We start from the raw sequence: 23,925 nt of genomic DNA on the forward strand, positions 1-23,925 counted from the left end.
CTGCTCCCCCCCCCCCATTCTCTCCAAAGAAAATCAATGGAAAAAATATCCTCAGGTGAGGATTAAATAAGTAAACAGAACAGAAACCAACTCATAGATACAGAGAACAAACATAGGTTGCCAGATGGGAGGTGGACTGGAGGGCTGTGTGGAAAAAGGTGAAGGGATTAAGAAATACAAATTTGCAGTTACAAAATAGTCATGCAGTATACAGTACAGTTTAGGGAATATAGTCAGTATCATCATAACTATGTTTGATGTCAGGTGGGTGCAAGACTTATTGGGGGCATCATTTCGTAAATTATATATAAATATCTAACCATGTTGTACACCTGGAACTAATATAATATTGAATGTCAACTGTAATTGAAAAACATTCTTTAAAAAAAAATTATTTGGATAACTGATTTATGACACTAATTTAAAAATTCCACGAATATTATATAAAATGAGACAAAAGGAAACACTAAACAAAATTTCTTAAATAGCTTAGGAATGCTAAAAATTTAAGAATTTTTTTTTTAGCTTATTAAAATTGCATAGCAAGAACAGCTTTTCTCATGCCTGGTTCCATTCCATTTCTCTCTCTCAATGTATATTCTTGTGATTACATTGTCATTTTCCTCCTTTTCATTATAGACAGTCACTCCAAGGCAAACCCAAATGTTAAAAGTAATACTCAAAAGGGCAGTCACAGAAAAGTGAGCATTAACTTTTATTTCACATTGATAGAAACTGTGGAAAAGATTTACATTTTCCCACATTACAGCACATTTCAACAGAGTATCTTTTGCCATAAATCATATCTTGCTGATTTGTATAACTGAAACAAGTTAATATTCATCAAGGCAAATCAAAATGACATTAAATTATTGTTTAAAAATTTTAAATCCAGACATAAACATATGGCTTCATTATTAACATTCTATATGGTCCATTACTAAATTATTTCCATTACCAATTAGCACCCATTTATAAAGATGCATTCTCAACATTGTTTTTGTCAGTTGGAATACAGAAGGAAAATTAACAGTTCAGAAATATGAAGCATACATTTCTGCTACATATTAAACTGTGTGGTAACTATACCATAGTATTGAGTTCTGATTAACCTTTATAGCCGATAAATTTGTTTTCAAATAGTTTTACCAATAATCTAAAAATTCGAACTATTTAAAATCAAATAGTTGCTACTTTTATGTTTGCACAAAAATTTTTTTAAAAATCATCTGATTAAAGTGAAATTTTCAAATAAGTCCACTGGCAGATAAAAGTGAAGCACGTTTTTATAAGGGACTGTTCATTTCCCACAGTAGCTGATTTCAAACATACATAAACTAAAACTCTACGCTACAAGGAGAATCATCCTAGAGCAAATCACCTTAGAAATTACAGTTTTTAAGATCAGTCTTAAGTTTTCCAGAACATACTAGAATATGACATAATAATTCTCTGAGTTAATTACAGAAAAATACAATCAAAGGATGATTCCCTACCTGGACTGAAGATTCTAATAACTGTATAGGCTTAACTTTGGACTAAAGTACAGTTTAAAAACTAAGTAATGTAGGAAGTTTGAAGTGATGTTTGGTTTCTTTATATAAGTTTAAATACATCTTAAATACCACCATGTCTATGATTCAGAATGTCAATTTACAGCATGTGTTGACAGCAGATGTCTACGGCAAGGAGGCAACATTTGGTCTGTTATGAAGGATAAAAAGAAAAGATTAATTTCTTTTCTAGAGAGGAAAATAGAATATTAAGAAACGGTGCCTTGGTCAAGTAGCTCAATTGGTTAGAGCATCATCCTGATACACCAAGGTTGCGGGTTTGATTCCCAGTCAGGGCACATTCAAGAATCAACCAATGAGTGCATAAAATAAGTGGAACAACAAACTGATGTTTCTTTTTCTCTTTCTCCCTTCCTCTCTCTCTAAAATCAATAAATAAATACAATTTTAAAGAAATTGTAATAGGGAAAGAAAAGCCTGGTCCCCCAAATAAAAGGGCCATTCACTGAAGAGAGCAATATTCCTCTTTATTGACACTTAGAAGCAGTATCCCTACTGTTAGGTATAGTGTAATAACACCATATTCTTTTTCTGTATTATAATCATTAAGTATATCTGAATACATATATAAAAATACACATACTGCATGGTGACTAAGTAATTTTGGAATAAGTCCATAGACTAAGTCACAGTATTAATAAATAGTTTATGTCTTAACTGCTCATTTATACCTGAACAAGTTTTCATTAAGCATACTAAAAATTTTCAAATGATGTGATAGAAAATCTGGTTGCAGTATTTTATTATTTTGCCAAATTAAATTTGGGAAAAAGAAGCCAGCTGCTTCACCTATTTTAATGCTAGTATATTCTGGATCATATTATACAAATACATGTATTGAAATTTGAAAGATCATAAATTTCCTACAAGAAGATATTTAGTCTGTGTCATTGGTGTGTATTTGCAAAATATTTTAACACTGCAAACATTGTAATTTTTAAGATCGGGCACAGGAAAAGGTTTATACTCTACTACAATGATGCTGGTGTGTACTTCTACACAAGGCCCCTTAGTGATGTCAATCAACTGGAGGTAGGAGTTTATCGATGAATTGCTTGATATCCATCATTTCCTGTTTGGAATAAAGTGATTTAATGAGCAGTTACACAAATCAGAAATTAAATCCCCACTAAAATACCACTAACTAAATCTGTGGTGTGTGTACATAAGGTGAAACAACATTTTTACTACTACAATAAAATTAAAAGTTATAACAGAGAAAGGAGGCTCAGATCATTTCCTATGATTATTATTGTACATTCAATGATGGCTCACATCTAATATCTACTCCCATGAAAATGGTCTGCATTTTGCTACACTTGAACAAATAAAACGGGTGAGGAGGGATGAAGGGGGTTTAGAAGTGATAATACCTGTACCAAGAAGTATCAGGAAGTATACAATGAATGCCAACTACATATGTGGAAAAGCCTAGCTTTTAACATTCTCTTATGAGTCTGAAATGCTAAATCCATTAGAAAGAAAGCGTACCTAAGATAGGACTGGAAAGATATGAAAATTAATATAACCAAGTATTTACTACAGAAAAACCTTTCCTAGAAGACCCCTACTTCTGGTTCACAGGTGTCTCACTTCCTCCAAACACATTTCATTTCCTATCATCTCTAGTATTTCAAGGCTTAGCCTCAGACCGACAAATCAGCAATGCAGAGAACCTTCAACCTTATAGTCAATCAGAAAAAAAAGCCACAGCACGAAAGTGGTCTATTTTACAACACTCTAAAGTCCTGTAAGTTTCCTGTGACACCACCTCCTACTGTCCTACCTCTTCTCAGTTTCCACTCCTAATTATCAATCCAGTGTCCTCCAATGTGATTGCACAAAGAATCATCTAAGGAGCTTTTATTTTAAAAACATCTCCATATAAACACAGGTGCCTAAGTTCAATCCCCAACCCCCAATGTACTGAATCAGAATCACTGAGTTGGGGGGGGGAGGGTCTGTATGTTTATTAAGCTCTGGGGTCCTTGTGATACAAAGTCTACTTGGAAAACCCCTGCTCTAGACCCTCAGTCCCTCCTGGAGGCTCCGAGTGCTACCTCCATTTTTGGATTCAATACTTCAGACAGTTCCTTTCTTTTATTGATTTTATAAAAACAAAAGGTTATTTTAAAAGAAGAACTTCTAGAAAATTGTAGGGTATGCTACCTGTTCAATAACTCTACAGAAAGTCTGTAGACCAACAAGTACAAAAATAAGGAACCACTATGACAGTTTCAACTATGTTCTCAGTAACACCCTTGCCCCTTGTCTGTCTGGATAAATCATATTAACGACCTGCTGTCTCTGCCCTAAAGCAAATGATTTAGCCAGGTTGAGCAGTTAGCTGCAATGTTCACATAAACTGCCTCAATGCTTCGCCACCAATTTTTATTGTAGGCCTTTCTAAGCCTCCAAATCTACCCAGGCATCCTTCATTCTTATTAAGCGACCGCATCTCCCCTACTTTACTGAAAAGATTAAGAGGATCTAACATGGGCTCTCAACTGCTCTCTTCTCTACCTCAACACTCTGTTCACATCCATCCATCCCCTTCTATCTTGATTCAAAAGTGCTGTTCACCTCTTCTAAGGCAACCGCTACCCATTTCAGGACTTAATTATATGATCCCTCTAAGACTTCCCCCTATGAATTACCTTCTCTTTATGGCATCTTCTTCCTCTTTCCTCCCTACCTCTACGGGTCTCTTTCTTCCATCCTATTAAAAAGAACCTTCCTACTCTCTTTTCCCTTTACCAAAACCTTTAAAGGTTTATACATGTTGCCTCTACTTCCTCATTTCCCTGTCTACTTCACACAATCCACTGCAGTTTGGCTCTATCTCCCCAAACATCTGAGGTGCCTTATTATTGGATAGCTTCTTCCTGGCCTATTTCTCCTTAATCATCCTCTGACTCATGGGTTACTGTTCCCATCCACTCAGAAAGTCTCTCCTGTACTCTCAATTCTACACGTAACTCCTTTTAACTTCCCCAAAGTTCTATCCCTTGGCTTTTTTTCCTCATGATATTCTTCCATGGTGACTCTTTACTGATCAATAATACTGGTAACTATTCTAAATCTCTATTACAGGCTTGGGCTTCAGACAAGTATTTCCAATATCCCATCCTGATATGGGGGCACATCAATCACTATATGTTCACTAAATTCAGGATATCTCCTTCCTGTTACCCTAAAACTGTTCCTTGTACTGCCTTTTTTTTTAAAAAATATATCTTTATTGATTTCAGAGAGAGGAAAGGAGAGGGAGAGAGAGAGCTAGAAATATCAACGATGAGAGAGTCATTGATCGGCTGCAGCCCACAACCCGGGCATGTGCCCTGACCGGGAATCGAACCCTGATCGCCTGGATCCTAGGTCGATGCTTAACCGCTGAGCCACGCCAGGCCAGGCTTGTACTGCCTTCTTTATGAATGGTATCATCTTAATCATCTGAGCTAGAAATATAGGCCTCGTTGACACCTTTCCTATTCCATAGAATTAGTCACTAAATTCTAATGGATTCTGCTTCATTTGTTTCTAGAATGTAGATTACATCTTGCTTTGATGATTAAAAAAAAAAAGTGGCCCAGCCAGTGTGCTCAGTGGTTGAGCATTGACCTAGGATCCAGGATATCCTGGTTGGATTCCCAGTCAGGGCACATGCCTGGATTGCAGGCTTGATCCCCAGTAGGGGACATGCAGCAGGCTGCCGATCCATGACTCTCTTTCATCACTGATGTTTCCATCTCTCTCTCCCTCTCCCTTCCTCTCTCTAAAATCAATAAAAATATATTTTAAAAAAAGTCAATGGCTGTCTTCTGCCTAGAGAACAAGCCCATTCTCAGCACAACATAAAAGCTCTCTACAATCGAATCTCTCCTCTGTCTCTATTCTATGATGCCTAGCTTTTCATAAGACTACAGCCCAACTGGACAGCTTGCTTTTCCTGTTCTACAGTCTTTTCTCTGCACACTTGCTATCTAAATCCTACCCAGTGTTCAAAATCTAGCTCTTTCACCATGATCTCAGTGCCTCCCAAGATAAAATTAATCTCACTCTCCTGAGTTTTTCTAAGGACTTAAAAACTTCTAACACATATCACATTTGCTTTCTATACAGTTACTTGGATATATATCCTTCCCTCCTACTAAATTTTTAATTTTAATTAATCCTTTCTAAATTTTAATAAAAAGGGAATGTTTTTTGTCTTAGAATTATGTACAATGTTTGCATGTAATAGGAAATCAGTGAATGTTTATTGCATTAAATTGAACAAACTTTGATCTATGTCCTGATAACCTATGACTCAGTGTGAATTCACTAACTCCTTTAAAGGCCCAACAATCAAATGTTATTTTAAAACATTACATGGAAAAATAAGCAAATTACGTCTCTATAATCACTATTTCCAAACATTTACCTGTTGACATGAACAATGCATCATGCCTTCATAGGTTTTGAAGGTTACATTGGCTGGATTTACCAATGTTTTTAGCTTTTCAGCAGTAAGAGTGCCAAACATTAGGGGAACTAAAGTGTCAGATTCTCCATGGCACTGAATAATAGAAATATCTCTATTAACACCACTGATAGGACCCTGCAAAAACAAAACAAAACTAGTATTATTTATTCAAATGTGTAGAGCATTATGTCAGGCATTTAAAACTATAGATAGATATATGCATACAACATGTTATTACTTACATTACAGGTTATATTTGGCCACAGAAATAAAATTCCTTCCATCCATATACTCTCCTCATATCTTTGCTAACTGTTACAGGACACATGATTACCCAGTCATATGTTTTCCCAGTGAATTGGTTCCTTGAAGCAGATTCTACTGTTTATCTGTTCACATTGTCCTGACATGAGAAGTATGTTTTAGCTGAACCATGTTCTTGTCAGTTCTTATTTAATTGATTTAAATAAGATGGTTAAGCCCTGGCTGGGTAGCTCAGTTGGTTAGAGCATCAGTCCCAATAAGCCAAGGTTGTCAGTTTGATCCCAGGTCAGGGCACATACAAGAATCAACCAATGAATGCATAAGTGGAACAACAAATCAATGTTTCTCTCTCTCTCCCCACGCTTCATCTAAATAAATAAATAAATATGATTAATAAACAGCACTTACTATGTAACCAAAGAGTTACTATACAGAGAAAAGAAAAAACCCTAAAGATGAATTTGAAAATAAAGTCTACATCTCCCATGTGTACTATATACTATACTGCTCTATACTGTTGGGTACTTAGAAATTATACTTTAGGCCTGGACATTATGGCTCAGCGATTGAGCACTGACCCATGACTCAAGAGGTTGCTCATTCAATTCCCAGTCAGGGCATGTGCCCAGATTGCAGGCTTGATCCCTGATAGGGGGTGTGCAGGAGGCAGCTGATCGATGTTTCTCTCATTGATATTTTTATCTCTCTATTCATCTCCCTTCCTCTCTCTCTAAAATCAATAAAAACATTAAAAAAAATACAAATTATATTTTATATCGAAATCTGCTATCAAGCAGTGAGCACACTGAACATTCAAAATATTATTTCTATGTGTGAAAAATAGCCCTAATTTTTATATATATCTTAAAATGTATCAAACACTTTAAATATAAGATTTATGACAACAGAACTTATTTCTTACTTCACTCTATGTAATCAATAATGAGGACAATGTAGTGTACCCATAAAGCATAGTAATACATCACAAAAGTCTAAGAAAATTCTTTTTGAAGAAGGATGACTGATGTAAACTATGGGTTTTGGGTGATGATATGTCAATGTAGATTCATCGATTGTAACCAATCTACCATTGTGCTGCAGAATGTCAATGGTGGGGAGGCTTTGCATGTATGGAGACAGTGGGTATGTGGGAACTTTCTGTACTTTCCACTCAATTTTGCTGTGAACCTAAAACTGCCCTAAAAATATAAAGTTTATTTAAAAAATGACCCTTCCCGCAACATTATCTGCTATCATTTAGCTCAGTAATTTAATGTTGCATGTATCAATCAGACTACCTCTGGAAATGAAGTCCGCAGTGGAAGCCAGCAACTGAGTGCAGTGACACCTGCCAGTTTCTGATGTGTGGTAAGAGCAGTGTATAAAGATAAAGCTCCTCCCTGGAAAGACAAACAGGGAAAGTCAATGGAACACATTCTTTGCTAACAGCAACTTATGAGATTTCTTGTTATTAATGATGTCCATAAAAAAATCAAACTGGGTGGTTGATGTCAAATCAAATCAGGCAAACAAATCGAAATACAAACACACCCCACTGTGTCCTAAAGCACGTGATTCTCTACACTGAAGACCACTGTGAGAACATAGCAACTGTCCAGTAAGTCAAGACATAGATAACAGTAGAGTTAACTGCTGCACTTACAACTGCCTTAGGAACATTATGAATTTATAGTTACTATTTTCTCCTCTGAAGTGTCTTAGTATAAAATCAAACCTCATCTTAAACTGGTATTATTTTCCAAAACAGTAATTCAAGATAATGAAGACTATGTAGCAGACACCTTTAGAGGATCTGCCTAGCCAGCTCACAACACCCTGCATTCTGGGAAATGCATTCCCATCAGTCACTGGGCCACATGAAGACCTGAGACCCTTTCTCATCTGAGATAGTCATGCTCTTTCTCCCAGGATTCTGAAATTGGGAATCAGTGACTGTCAGTCTGTTTCTTTGTGTGGCTGGAACCGTAATATGTAAACTCAAGAACTGGAAACACTACAGGCTGCAAAAGCTAAGATAGCCAACTATAGATGGAGAGGCAAATGAAGCAGATGAGAAGAAAAACAGAGATGAAGATGGAGAGAAGAAGTGACGGCGGCTTTCCAAGTCAAAACTATTTCCCGAGGAGGCCTTGCTTCATTCTCATCTTTGGTTTCCTTGATGTGATCCCACAGACTCATAACATTTTCTTGCTTAAGGTATTAGGAGTTGGTTTTTGTAAACTGTGGTCAACAAGTCTCAAATCTACAGACTCTTATGTTCATTTCCTATTTAAAACAAGCATTCATTTCTGTACCGATATTTAGGTCACACTGTGTATCATAAGGTATATTATCTGTGAATTTCAACAAATATGAAATTAGTAACTTATTTTTTTACTGTATTATATCAACAACCTACCTTTCTATTGAATTCTAACTCCTAAATCATTCCCTAATTCTGACATTGCCCTAATTCATGTTGTCTGACACTAAGTTGTTGATTTAGAAAATTTACAGATTAGAAGCCATAGCAATTTGGGGATGGGTGACATGGCAAACGATGAGAAGCTGAAATAAGGATATAAGGTGAACATGGGGTAACTGTGCCTATAGAGAAAGGATAGGAGGTAGAAGAAAGAGTAAAGAGAAGATGCCAAAAATAAACATCACATATTTATATCTAAAACCTATTTTACATGACAGAAAGAGGATAGTATGAACTCACCAAGATGGCAACAAAGGTTGTTCCTAACTTTGTTACCCTTCACAAAAACAACTAATAACTATTCAAGAACAAGACACCACTGAGAGAATCCTTGGGCGTGGGGGTGAGGCTGATGTACCACAGAGAACGTGACAGACTGCATTAGAAGGGTCAGAGAAGCAGCTACATGTTGGCCTCATCGCCTCTCCTCGAGACTAGTGTACCACCACATGGAGAGGCCTTCCCTGAGCATCCAGTTCCTCTAGTGGGAAAACAGAGCCTAGGTGAGACAACCAGCGCCCTCAGCATTGTAGGTTGCTTTGTGGAAGCCCCTACTCTGATCTTGCCCAACAGGAATTGCAAGAGAATCTGCAGGGCTCAACCAGTGGGAATCTGTGACAAAAAGAGGGAAGAAACTGCCTTGTCTTCTACCTCATTGCGCATATTAGGGGACTTATACCTATACACAGAGTTTTGTTTAAAGGGCTACATAGTGTCAACATTCCAGATTCCAATCAATTTACTTAATAAATTGATTTTTAAGACATAATCTATACGGTAAAGCTATTGCTGAAAAAGAGAAAACTACAAAAGCAAAAGAGTATGAAGTACTTTCTCAATTAATAATTATTTCTAGTCCATTCGAACCAAATTCAGCATTAAAGGTAAGTAGTATATCAGTTTCTATAATATCTTCTAGAAAAAGGACTCCTCCACAGAAAAGGATTGAAACCACTGACTTCTAGATAAATGTACTAATGGTACTGACATACCACCCCGAACTTCATCTTACCTGAGAAAATCCTCCCAAAATGATTCTATTTGAAGGAATGCCATTCTTCACCTCTTGCTCTATCAAAGCTTTAACTAAAAATAACATGAAAGTTAAATTACTAACACTTTCAAAGTTAAGGCTACTGATACAATTTAAACAGAAAATAAATTAATGACAGAAAAATACCATGTATATTAAAGGTCAAAACAAGTGAAAAACTTGAAGCATTCTATTAAAATGCAGAATTAGAATTCAATATCATTTTAAAACTCAGATTTTACATGTACTGCTTACACTGTTCAATTGTTTCTTGTTATATAATTTGTAAACAAGTTACTTCTCTCAATATAAGAATATTCTTTTATGTATGGCCAATTCTGTTCATATACATTTTCTATTTCTCTCTTCAAGGAGCCATAGGCATTTGTACCTAAAAGTAGTTTAAAATTTAAAAATTTTAAATTTTAAGTAGTTAAGCAAGTTGCATGATTTGTGATTTATAGTATTTAAACAGTTCATTCTATTATTTTTTTAAAAAAACAACAGTATTATATTTTCCTATAGCCAGTAAAAGAAACAAATGAGTTATTTTCTTTCTGCTAAATACGTTCTTATAGGCACACATCATTAAATATAAGACTTGATACCTCCTCAAATTTCCTTTTCTTTATAATCAGTACTGAGTTTGGGAAAAACTGCACCTTTAAAAAATTTATCTTCTTTCATTTTTGACATATATGTAAGACTTTCATTTTTTTTAAGATTAAAATTTCCACCTTTACATTTCCTTTTTACCAAAAACCAAAAATACGTTTATTAGAACACTGCAAAAAAACCCAAATGCCCAAATTAAAAATTGTTTTGCTTTTGTATAAAGTTTAGTTCTTCATTAGAATTAGTATGAAAAGCTAGAGGTACCTTGATTAGGGCATGGGAAAATGGACTAGAGAACAGTAAAGAATTAAGAAATAAAAGAACTGTTGAGAATTATGAGGGATTTACTTAGGGGAGACTGCAGTTGGGGTTTGGTGAATGTTAGGTGCTAGCCAGTCAGGTGCTATTGGGAGTATTTTCCCTCAGTTTCATAAAGCTTTACATGCCATGGTTACACCAATTGCTGAGATAAACTTAACAGACTACAATGGCAGCAGCTAGTTGTGGAGTAGTAGGTTCTAATTTCTGCATGAGGGTAAGGGAACCTTACCCTCAACCTAACCTGAGCACTCTCTCTTCAATAGCACAGTCTCTCAGCCCTCAAACAGAGACTCCTTTCTTTCCCAGCTCTGAGTCTGAGCCTAATCTCTCCAATATTACATCACCTTGGAGAGGAAAGAAATCTCAAGTATGTCATAGGCCAATTCTATCATTAGGACAGAACTTTTTTCACATTGGAACTCAACAGGCCCACCTGTCTTCTCCACAAAGCCCAGCTCCTACCTCTCACAGGGTCTCACAACTCATTCCCATACCCAACACCTGTTTTTGTCATCTATTATTATTATTTTTTTTATAAATACCTAGCTATAGGATTATAGCTTTAGTGTTATAGATAAAAGCTATAACACTGACTTTTTGATGGTCCTAAAAGTCAGTGTTCTTAGTTTGATATTTCTAAATATCTAATGTGTTTTGAATGTAACTTCTTTCCTGTTTTGAAGTTCTTAAGAGTTCAAAAAAATTTCTTTTAAAGATTTTTTTAAAGGATCCTACTGGTTTTGGTTTTGGATTTTTAAGTTATGTTGGAAAATTTCAAATAAACATAAAAATAGAAAAAGTGTGCAATGACTCCCTGGGTACACATTATCTCACTTCTGCAATTATCAATTCAGAGCCAAGATTGTTTCATCAATCCCAGCGTGACACCACCCAGATTATTCTGAAGTCAATCCCAATCACCACATTGTCTATTTGTAAATATTTCAGTACATATATGTAAAACCAAAGGATGTTTCTGTGCATTTTCTAAACCCAGATTTCTCCCAATAAGTCCATGTTCTTTATGCTTTCACCCAAAAAATAAGCAAAATTAACATGTTCATAAGGGAGCATGGAATACTAACCAGAGAACGGATTTTGGAGATTCTGTAAAGTAGGGCCAATACTTATTTCATAGGACTGTTAAATGAGATGGTTTATAAGAATTATCTAGCTTGTTTAATATTACCACACTAAAATTAACTATTAATATAATTTTCATTATATGTCATTACATTATTATATCATTATTTCCATCCTTATTTCAAGTCTCCTTAATGAAGATAACTGGCCACAACTATTAAACATTTTGTTATTTTGTCCATTTGATATGTAACTCAAAGCAAAATTAATTATCTGACAGTTTAATAACTGCCATTCCTCCCTGTCCACCTCACCTTCACTGAGCATAGTTAAGTGAGTCCATGTGGCCATCACGGCAAACAAGTTAGAGAATGATGAGAAAGGAAGGAAACAGCACCCCCCTTCCTGGGTTCAGATAATTGTGTAATATTTCATCAATATCAATAAAACTATTCAACCTATTAAAAATATTAAAAATGCTTTTGCTTATAAAACTTTTCTGTACTTACCACTTTCTGCTGCCTGTTTAATTCCAGGTTCATCCTCCTGTGAATCTACTCTAAGTCCAATAATATCAAACCTGAAAAATAAGGCAAAATCTTAAAAGAACCATTTGATTCTAAGACTATCTACTCTTGGTAAGTATGTTTTACTAAACTCATGGTAGTTGGCATAAAAAGGGCTGACAAACATACTTTCTAGAACATGAAACTCAATTAAAATGTCTTCAGAGGGGAAACAACGAACTTAAATGCGTGAATCTAACATTCTGTTAGTACCTTTTATCCCAACTAGATACAGATTCTAATGTTAAAAAGTCACAGTGCCACATAATTTTAGGATAAGAATATCTAAGAGATTATCTAGTCCAATCTTACACCCAAGTAGGAATCTCAACCCACATTCCTAAGAAGTTTGCAATAAATTTCAGTTACTCATTTCCTCTTCTGTTGCATCGTAAGTCAACCTAATGGAATAGAGCTACTTTATGATGTCACTCTTGCATGCACTACCTAATACCTATTGAACACAGTTATTTATACTGATTTTTATCCATATTCTGCAAAACTTTTTCATCACATATTGTGGACACCTCAAACCAGAGACCAAGAGAAGCTTTCCTTTGGCCCCTTCTACTTCTCCATCAGGTTATATGCTTTCATTATGGTCTCTACTAGAGATATTAGGTCAAAATTTTGGTTCTGAACAGGAATTTTGCCAGAGAGGGAAGATGAAAGAACCAAAGACCAAGGTAGGCAGGAACCTGTAAAAATTGCCAACGAATCTAAAGTACATAAAAAAAGTGCAGGGGTGGGTTAGAGATGGTTGGGAACAAGTAGAGAGGAAGACAGAAGACTGTAAGTCCTACGAGGTCTAAGAACAAATAGTATAAAAACAGGGAAGCAAACTCAAGGGATGAGTAATTATTCTTAATATCAGGTTTGAATTAAGTGTCTTCAGAGATGGTACAGTTCAAGATGACAAGGCCCAAGGAATGACTGTGGATGACCAAAGGTGAGAGAAGGAAACGTCACTGCGGAAGAGCCAAGGAAATAACAAGCCAGCCAAGGTTGTGAACAAGTCATTTACATTGGATCCTGTAGTCACCCAAAAGATAAAATGGTGGCATGAAATAGAGTAGAAAGGAAAATATTGATCAGGTATCATAGTCACCATTTTTGAAAAGATCTGTGGCAGGAGTCTCAGAGAACAGCAGGAAACAAAATCATAGCTTAGAAGTGGTTCAGTAGAATGAAGAACTTACTCTACTTTCTGACTATACAGCATATGTAAAATGCAAAAGTATCTTAAGAGGGTCCAAGAGGAAATGGTTTCCTTAAAAACTCATCAACTCTCCAGAAAGGGAAGAAGTTAAAGGGTAAAGATGCTGTGGCTTAATCAGAGTAATTGCCACCTGGGGCCATTCAAATGTCTGGTTACTGAAATCAACAAAGGTAGGAGGTATTTTCTGCAGTATTTCTATTTGCTCATTCTCTACTATTTCTCTACCTGTTGGTGCAGCTCCTGAAGTTTACCCCTGAATCTAAAATATAAAAACTTAAATAATTAAATAAAGGTTAAATTTAAAGTGAATTATATAACTTTGTAACTTAAAAATAGCTAATTAAAAATTGTTATACACAAAAGTACTCCTGATCAAGAAAACTAAGTAAAATAAAAAGTTCTTATTGAATAAGTAAATTCTTACTTACCAAGAAGGCATAACCATGTTCATATTTAATGTTACAGGCATAACTGGTCTACATGAAAAGAAAAAAAGCAGCAAAATAAGAATAATGTAACAAAGCATAAAACCTGATAAAATCCATTAAAGATAATTACTTGAGGCTAATGTAAAACTATGCTACGATTTTAATATAGGAGGTGTTTCACTATATCCACACCTGTATAATTCGGTTTTGCATACTCTTCAAGTGTGTTCTGAAAACAGAGCAGCAGCTGGAAAGAACTAAGTTTGACAAATAAAACACATTTTCCTTTCTCAACATCCTTAACACTCTCAAAACAAACATGAGAAGGAAAACCAGTAACCAAGACAAATTGGAAATGTATAAAACATGAAACTCTGGCTAAGGGGCTAAGGATATGAGCAATTTATTGAACAGATACTATAGCATCAATTCCCGTATGATCAGATTACATTTTTTTGCTTATTTTCTAGTTCTTAGCTATATATCTGCTTGTTTGAGAGCATTAAATAAGAGAAATGTGAATTTTGTTTAAGTGTTCATTATAGCCAGTTCAAGTTTGCGATGAAAAATTTGCTGGACAACCTGAATGTAACTAGGTACAAAAGGAAAGAAAAATAAATGCACTATAACTACATCTCACCACTATTTTCCCGAGTCATGAAACACATATACCTCAGATGTAACGAAATCTTACCAAGATTTGAGAAATAAAACTTTCCTAGGTTGGGAAACAGCCTCAAACCAAATTCAGTTCTGGGGCCAGTAACAATATAGCATAAATTCCAATATAATCAACAATTCTGTTTCTTGGAAATGGAGGGCTGTTTTCTTACTTAATCTCAGGTATTTTTCCTTTACCCATTTCCAATTTCATATTTATCACCTCTACTGCTACCACCACTTCTGAGGATGAATTACTAACCTACGAGCATGTACTTAATTCCATTTGTCTTCTCCATGGCTATTGCTTCTTAGTAGCCTTTGACCTAAAAACTTGCCTAACTTATTGATTTTCTGAGTTTGCTCAAAACTTCCTAGGTTCTTTAACAGCCGCAAACATTTTCAGAATTCTAAACCAAATCTATCAGACTCCAAAGTCTGTGTTCTTTCCACAGCACATCACACATTGCCTCTAATCAATAAAATTTAGGAGAGTGTACAACATAGTAAAGATTTCTCACAAAGCAGCCATCCCCTTCAGACATCATGGATATTCTTAGAGCTTAATAGATATTTATATATCTAACAGGATTTTTCTGGCTGTGAATTCAACTTACCTCCAAGAGAGCATTATTTTAAGTTTCTCACCAGAAAAAAAAAAAGAAAAAAGTCCACAACATATTATTTTAGTTTTAAAGAATTTACTAATCTTTTTATTATTATTTTTTAATCCTTACCCAGGGATATGTTTATTGACTTTTTAGAGAGAAAGGAAGGAAGAGAGGGAGGGAGGGCTAGGGCTAGAGGTAGAGGCAGAAGTAGAGATAGAGAGGAAGAGGGGGACAGGGGAGGGGGAGGGAGAGAAATATTGATCGGTTGCCTATGCCTGCTGTATGTGCCCTGACTGGGGACTGACTAGACCAGGGATTGACTCCACAACCTAGGAATGTGCCTTGACCGGGAATCGAACACACAACTTCTGAGACAACTCTCTAACCAATTGAGCCACCCTGGCTGGGAAATAATCTTCATTTTTTTTACTTTTTTAAAATTTTATTTTTCAATTACAGCTTACATTCAATATTATTTTGTGTTAGTTTCAGGTGTACTCTAATCTTTATTTTTAAACTGAATATTTACAAGATAAAAATTAATTATATTCAAATGCTTTTCTAGAAAAGTAAAGCTGTAAAAACATTCCTCTCCAGATTCTAAGTCACAAGCCTAAAGATTAAAAATACTTACGCATGCGGGCAGATATATTTGATATGTGAACTTCTGATACCTGCAAAGGTTTCTGCCCATCCATGCCTGGTAGAGAAATTATTTGAACAATGCCATTAGATATTGTTTTAATTCCCAATAAACTAGTAACAGAATAGTATTATTAAAGTTTGTAAGAATAAATGTTAGCCCCTTAAAATATCTTAAAAGTATGGGCAATCAATGCTATTAAAATAACAGCACCAACCTAGAAACAACCCAAAGACTACTGTTTCAACTTTACCTATGGATAAAGATGATTTCTTGAGATTTCTGAAGAGAATTGTGTTTTCTTTCATGTATTTCCACAGAATTTACAAAATATATTTTTAGGATTTACAAAATGTATTTTTATCTCTTTATAACTTTATAACATACCTAACAGATCAGGCAAGAAAGATCATTCACATTTTATATTTTCAAAAAGCATCAAAGGAGTAAAGTAAATCAGTTGTCTGATATCTCCACATGGTTATTACACTATAAAAAATAAATTTAACTAGCATTCTTTTTTTGTGTGTATATGTGTGTGTGTGTATATAGAATGAGAAAAATTATAAATCTTCATAATGCTTCCAACCAGAAATAAACAGTTAATCTATGTATTTCCTTCCAATTTTTTCTATGCATATCACTTAAGAAATACAGATTTTTACAAAAATGGGATCATACTATACATATGTACAGTTTCTTGCTTGTTTATACATGACCTTATAACTAATTCTTTTTACAGGTCACCTCTATTAAAGGATAAAGTAAAAGTAACTTAAGCTTGTGTAAAATAGTCTGAAAATAAACATTAAGTGCTTTTCTGTTAACTCTCTATTTTTAAATGCATCTTCCCCAAGTGTTAAGAACACATGGAAAAATTAATAACAGTATTAATACTAACAATTATATAACACTATGAGCAAGGCATTACTCTAGGAGTTGTATAGGTGTGCACATATGTGAGTGCATGTGTGTTTGTTGTTTGTATATATGTGTAAGACTTTACAGTGAAAACTACGAAACATGTTGAAACAAATTAAAGATCTACATAAATGAACATCCCATGTTCATGGACTGGAAGACTTAATATTCTTAAGATGGCAGTACTCTCCAAACTGATATACAGTCAATGCAATCTCTATCAAAATCTCAGCTGGCTTTGCAGACAAGCCAATTCTAAAATTGATTTGGACACTCAAGAGACCCAAAATAGCCAAAACAATCTTGAAAACCAATAAGGTTGAAGGACTCACAATTCCCAATTTCAAAAGTTACTACAAGCAACAGTAATAAAGACAGTGTGGTACTGAAATAAATCAATGGAATAGATTTGAAAATACACAAACAAACCTTTACATTTATGGTCAACTTATTTCCGAAAAGGATATCCAAAGAAATCGATAGGGAATGAGGAGTCCAATGATGGACAATTAGGTGGTTTCCATGTCTTGGTAATTATAAATGCTGCTGCAATGAACCTGGGGGTGCAAATATCCTTTTGTGGGAGTGATTTCATTTCCTTCAGATATATACACAGAAGTGGAATTGCTCAATCATATAGTTCTATTTTTAATATCCTGAGGAACCTCCATACTGTTTACCACAGTGGCTATGCCAATTTACATTACCACCAGCAGTGCCCAAGGGTTCCCTTTTTCCACTTCCTCACCAACACTTATTTGTTTTTTAATAATAGCCATTCAGACAGGTGTGAGATGATACCTCATGATGATTCTGATTTGCATTTTCCTACATGATTAGTCATGTTGAGCACATTTTCATATATCAGCTGTCCATTTGTACGTTTTTGGAAAAATGTCTATTCAGTTCCTCTGCCCGTTTTTTAATTGAATTTGGTTTTTGCTACTGAGTTCTTTATATATTTTGGATATTGACCCCCAAACAACACATATTTTTAAAAATTTCATTTTTCATTTATACTTTATAGTCAATATTATTTTGTATTAGTTTCATGTGTACAGCATAGTCAATCATACACTTCACATAGTGCTCCCCCCTGATATTTCCACTATCCACCTGGCACCATACATAGTTGTTATAATATTATTGACTATATTCCCTATGCTATACAAAACCCATAACTACTCTGTAACTACCAATTTGTACTTCTTAACCCCTTCACCTTTTTCACCCAGTCCCCAGTCTGTTCTCTGTATCTATGGGTCTGTTTGAATTTTGTTCCTTTACTTTGTTCTTTAGATGCCACGTATAAGTGAAATCATATGGTATTTGCCTTTGACTAACTTATTTCACTTAGCATAATACCTTCTAGGTTCATCCATGCTATTGCAAATGGTAAGGCTGCCTTCATTTTATGGCCGAGGAACATTCCACCGTATATATGTACCATAGCTTTTTTTCTCTTATCTACTCATCTATGGATGGCCACTTGGATTGCTTCCATATCTGGGTTATTGCAAATAATGCTGCAATGAACACAAGGGTACATATATTCTTTCAAATAAGTGTTTTGGGTTTCTTCCAATATACACACAGAAGTGGAATCACTTGAGCCCTTCAGTGCATGGGCTGACGCTCTAACCACTGAGTACACCGGTGAGGGTTTTTTTCTCTCTTTAAATTAGTACCATATTTCCAGGATTTGAAGAGTACTGGATATGTAGCAGCACTAAGTATTTGTTGAATAAATAAATGAATCAAAGGGCAAAACATATAACAGGCATCAGTCACGAAGTGTATTAGTTTCCCAGGGCTGCCATAACAGATAACTACAAAATAGATGGCTTAGAACAACAGAAGTGTATTCTCACAGTTCAAGAGGCTGGAAGTCCAAAACCAAGGTATCAGAAGGGCTACATACACTGCTTCAGAGAACTCTAAGGGTTAATCCTTTGCCTTTTCATTTGTGATAGCTCCTGGCATTCCTTGGCTTGTAGCAATGTATTTCTAATTTCCGCCTCCCTCTTAACATGAGCTTTTCTGCTGTTTATATGTATTCTCAAAATATTAAAAATGGAACTGCCTTATGGCTGGTTCTGCAAAGAACCTCAACAAAATAGGACAAAAGCTGCCCATTTTTATAGCAACGAACTTGTATAGATATAGATGTAAACAAAACCAACTTCATCTGTGACCCAGATTTAAGTTTCATGCTGTGACCTTTGACCACCTTCTGTCCCCAGCAAGCATATCAAAGCTTTCTAGTTCATCATTATTTGTGTTCCTTAAAATGTAGCCATAAATATTTTTGTTAGTAACAACCAGAATGAGATGACAACCGAGATAAATATCAAACTGGTGATAGTACTGAGTCACAAGACCACTAGGAGGTATGGTCTCTGTCACTATTGGATTCTTTGTCTCTTTGTCCTATCAGTCACCAGTACCCCAGTTATACTATTTAAAAAGTACTGTAACAGGCAGACGTCTGTTAATGGAGCACAATCTGGGCAGACTGCTGGGTCATCTTTTCTGCTCTGACCCAATCTTCCAGTTAGTAAATTACTTATAATAAATTCTGTCATAATCTATGAAGTTGCCTGCTTCACTTGTAGGTCTTAAAATACCTTCTCACTACGGTGGCCATTATAACTTTGCCCAACCACAGGACAAAACTGAATTGCTTAATCCAACATCCTCCAAGTTAACCTGACAAATGTACTTTAGTTCTCCAAAAGTATCTTAAACAATAAACTGTGACTTGTTAGATTGGTTTGTTCTGAATTTCACTATGTATCCATGGAACCAAACTAGAATCAGCTTTTCTTTAGTGTTATCTCACAAAGTACTTTCAGAATTAGAGACCTTTAAGTATGTGTCACATTACCTCTACTTAGTAAGCATAAAATAATATTAGGAATCACCTTTAAAACTTAATCTAGGCAAACTGTCATTTCTCAGTTTGCTGAGCTCTTGCTTCCAGGCATATCCTGTTTGGCTCAAATAAAGCATGTATGTGTCACTGGTGGTACCAGGAAACCGATTTCTTTGTATTAAGTGCACGTCATGTCTTTCTAATAAGATTACTTTCCAGAAAGTGAAATTTGTTACGTTCTGGCTTTCAAAAGGTGAAATATAAATAAATTTCATAATTTATCAAAAAAAATTAAAATTCTCTGCAGGTTGGAACACTTTTACAATGGTTCCACAGCATTCCATGCAGGGACAGATCGTAATTATTTAGCCAGTCTCTTTCTGATGTCTATTTCCAAGTGTCACCGAACCCAAGTTCATGAGCTCAATGCTTCAAAAGGCCAAAACTCAAAATGTCAGAATCTGGAGTAAGGAAATATTTATTAGTGGAGAAGGCGCCAACCAAGAAGATGGGGGACCTAATAGTGGCCCAAACCATCTTGCTCAGTGGGCTAGGCTAAGGGGTTTTAAGGGGTTGAGGGAAAAAACCCCCACAAAAACCAAAAAACTTAATCTAAAAAAAAAAAAGAAGAAAAAAATTATTCTAATCCAACACCTCCCTGTAAAGAAGATTTAACCGTTTTTTGGCTAATTTATCAAAATTTATCTATCTTCAGTTTTCTGCCAATTCTACAATTTTGTAACAATTCTATAAAAACAACTTTACCTAAGTTTCAAACAGATAATCATTGATTTAAATTAAAAACAAAACCTCTCAATATAGAAAAAGCCTAAGTGAAAGATAAACCATTTATCTAAAGTTAGCACAACAAAATTTGTTTGATAAGCCTCCAAACAAATCTTTGACTTGCCTCCCTTGCCCTTCAACTGATTTTTTTTCTTTTAAGGGAACATCTAAGCTCTCATTCAGAATGCTGTGGGCTGTACATTGCTATTGTCTCTCTTATCAAAATCAACCAGTTCTTCTAAACCTGCCCTGAAATTTTAACCCTCTAGAAAGCTCAAACATTCCACCCATCTCTGCTATCCAATACCCACAGCAACTCGAGGAGTTTGCAGTTTTAATATGTTCCAAAAACAGGAATTGAAAAATGACAAATCCAAGATAATGACGGAGACATTCTGGGGCTTTTCCAAAATGAAAAGATTGTATCTTATTGCTGGACTGTAAGAAATACCAGCAATCTTTTTTTATACAACCCTAGAGTTCCTAAATATGACACCATTGATTGCTTAGGTAGTTGCATGACCCAATTTTATTACTGTTGCTAAAATAATGGTACCTACCCTGTATCTCCCAATCCATGAAGGAAAATCACCTAGAGGGAAAGAGGGAAAATTAATAAGCTGTACCTAGACACACCCGCGGGGAATTGTTCCACACTGTAGCCGTGGCTAGGGTGGATGCCAGAACTACAGAACACTTCCTTCAGCAAGTTAATTAATCTCTACAGACATCTCTTAAATGGCGAAAACAGTTAACTTCTCTCTCTGTAGTTCCTACGCTAATTAATGTGGGGTTTCAGCACAGAAAGGGGTCCCCACTCAGACATTAAGTGCAGTGATCAGATTCTAAGACAAGGTCTCAAGTCAAACCCCGAAAGGTCTCACTCATCCTGTAGAATTTTTCCACAAGAAGGACTTCCGGACATAAAAATAAGTTTGAGATCCTTAGGTCCAGCGTCCGAAAAAAAACAAAAAAAACAGCACCTCTGGTCTCATACGACACTAAATCTCCAAACTTCTTTAATTTAGAATAAGAACGCAAGGTAAGAAAATAAAGTCTTCCTAACTTCCCGCATCCACAACCAAGACAGGAACGTGCCACAAAGCCGCCGCGATGAGGACGCCTCTGCAGCGACGCCGGTCACTCCCGGCCGGGGCCGGGGCCGGGGCCGGGGCCGGGGCCGGGGCCCGGGGGCCGCGCTCGGTGCGCAATGCAGAGGGCTCGGGCTCGGGGCTGGGGTGGCGGGGCGGACCCTGCCCCGGCCTCGGACCCAGCGCTCTCGCCACACAGCAGGGGCCCGGGACGTGGCCCCCTTTCCATCTCATCCCGTCAGGGCGGACGTCCCCAAGAGCGGGTCCCCGCCCCGCCGGCGAAGGCGACCCCGCCCGAGGGGCAGTCACCGGCCGAGGGCCGAGCGGGACCCTCCGAGCTCCGGCCGCCGCCACTCACCGCAGCGGTGGCCTTCCGGGCGGCCGGCACGATGGCGGGAACCGGAGCCGACATGCTATTGCCGCACATACACCGGCTGCGCGGGACTGACAACGCGCATCGGAAGCGGAAAGGAGCGCTGGCGCCCGGCCGTGGCCCAAGGGCGTGAGAGCAGCGAGTCCCCGCCCGCCCCGCCGAGCGCGCGCTCAGGCGCCTGCGCGCACACGCGGCGCCGCGCCGCCCCCAGCCCCGCGCGCCCGGGCCCGAAGGACCCGTCGTGCGCCGCCCGCCCCCGCGCCGCGCGTCACAGTGTCCTGCTTCTCCATCCGCCCGATTGGCTGTGACGGAGCCCCGGCCTGAGCTGACCTTCTCTCCCCGCCGCCTGCACTCCTCCGCGCCCGCAGGCTCCGTGCGCAGCGCCCCGCGGCGCCGCTTCCCGCCCGACGCCCCGGCCACCCCCGGGAGGCGCGCGCAGGCCCGGGCGGGGAGCGCGGTCCCGGCAGCCTGGCGTCGTCTCCCGCGCTTAGATCACTGTAATGAAGTGAAAAGAATGAGTCCCAAAGCCACCCGTACCCAACTGCACATACTCCTTTGTTTCCTAAAGCCAGGGTGTACTCATTTCGAAAAGTGAAGCTGGTCGAACTTTTGCTATATTTCCATTTGGGGCTACACCAATGTATAGTTTGGGAGCTGACTGGCCTCTTAAAAACCAAGCTGGAGCCTTGGCTGGTGTGGCTCAGTAGGTTGAGCACTGTCTTGTGCACCAAAAGGTGGCCAGTTTGATTCCCCATCAGGGCACATGCCCAGGGTGTGGGTTTGGTCCAGGTCTGTGCAGCAGGCAACCGATCAGTGTTTCTCTCTCTCTCCCCCCTCTCTCCTTCCTTCTTCCTCTCTCTAAAAATCAATAAAAACATAGAAACAAAAACTTAAGCTGGAAAAGAAAACATCCAGTTGTCACTGAGATTCCACAACTTAATGATTGGTGGATAATGACTGCTAATTTAAGTGTGAGACTAGCTGTCCCTTTTCTGCATGGATATCTCAATGCATATTAAATACACTGTGGGATCTGAGATAGAAATACCTACAGACAAATGCTTTTTAAAAAAATGTTTTTATTGATTTTAGAGAGAGAGGAAGGGAGAGGGAAAGAGAGAAACATCCGCTTGAGAGAGAAACTGGTCAGATGCCTCTGCACACCCCCTGCCATGTGCCCTGGGAATCAAACCTGCCACCTTTTGGTGCATGGGAAGGGTGCTCAACCAACTAAGCCACATCTGCCAGGGTGCCAAATGCTCATAATGGAGGGAAGAGGGCCTCATCTTCCCTGGCTGCTAGTGGATGTGGAATCCTGGTGATATCCCAAGAAAAAGAATTTCCTGAGACTTGTACAGAATGAGTGATTTTTATTTCTGCAGATTTAAATCCCTGAGTTTCCAAAGTCCCATTTCCTTCAGTTCAGCATAGAAGTGTACCTGGGGCTTCAGTAGAGCTAAAATCAGAGCCAGTGTCCAGTCCATCCTCAGGCTAGCTTAGCTTGTGTTTCCTGCTGCATTCCATTTGTCCATTGTGTGTGGAGTTCTTACGGCCCTGGGGCATACTGCCAAGTGCAGAGAAGTCAAGAGTGAGGCAAGAGCACAAGAGAGCTAAGATATTGAACTCTTTTGTTTAGGAGATTATGTATTTCCAAATTTGGGGGCACTTGAGGTGGACACACCCATTCTAGCCAATGATCTTTGTTCCCAGGTGTGACTGATATGCAAGTACCTTCCCTATGTCACCCCATCTTGACTGCCCATGCGTGTCTATCTTCCCTTTGCTGGATCCCTTCCCCCAGTGTTTTGCATGGAATAGGCTGATGTACCCTGGGGCATGCAAAGTTTCAGCCTCCTGTGGTGAAGCTGTCCAAACAACATGCCTATACCATCTGGCTTTCCCTTTGCTCCTT

The 23,925-nt window shown here is 37.6% G+C and overlaps 1 protein-coding gene across 1 annotated transcript; it reads right to left on the bottom strand.

Moving 5' to 3' along the window:
- Positions 1 to 698: 698 nt before the first annotated feature.
- LYPLA1 (lysophospholipase 1) lies at positions 699 to 22,099 on the bottom strand. The gene is made up of 9 exons (XM_087825381.1): positions 21,999 to 22,099; positions 21,110 to 21,141; positions 15,959 to 16,024; positions 14,054 to 14,101; positions 12,350 to 12,420; positions 9,801 to 9,874; positions 7,602 to 7,703; positions 5,998 to 6,174; positions 699 to 2,646 (listed from the first exon to the last, which is right to left on the bottom strand). Exons 1-9 carry the CDS (start codon positions 22,065 to 22,067, stop codon positions 2,593 to 2,595), a joined length of 693 nt encoding a protein of 230 aa, XP_087681507.1. The 5' UTR covers positions 22,068 to 22,099; the 3' UTR covers positions 699 to 2,592.
- Between the last annotated feature and the right edge of the window lie 1,826 nt (positions 22,100 to 23,925).

This window comes from Miniopterus natalensis, chromosome 16 (genome assembly GCF_054644295.1).
Source record: "Miniopterus natalensis isolate mMinNat1 chromosome 16, mMinNat1.hap1, whole genome shotgun sequence".
Lineage (NCBI taxonomy): Eukaryota > Metazoa > Chordata > Mammalia > Chiroptera > Miniopteridae > Miniopterus > Miniopterus natalensis.

What these genes read in the sequence shown, in the direction of transcription:
- LYPLA1 (XM_087825381.1), bottom strand. Translation starts at nt 22,067, where the DNA reads ATGTGCGGCAATAGCATGTCGGCTCCGGTTCCCGCCATCGTGCCGGCC. An exon ending in CATGGATTGGGAGATACAGG is followed by an intron (nt 16,025 to 21,109) that starts GTAGGTACCATT and finishes TTTCTCTACCAG; the next exon opens with GCATGGATGGGCAGAAACCT. An exon ending in AACATGGTTATGCCTTCTTG is followed by an intron (nt 12,421 to 14,053) that starts GTAAGTAAGAAT and finishes CTTATTTTTCAG; the next exon opens with GTTTGATATTATTGGACTTA.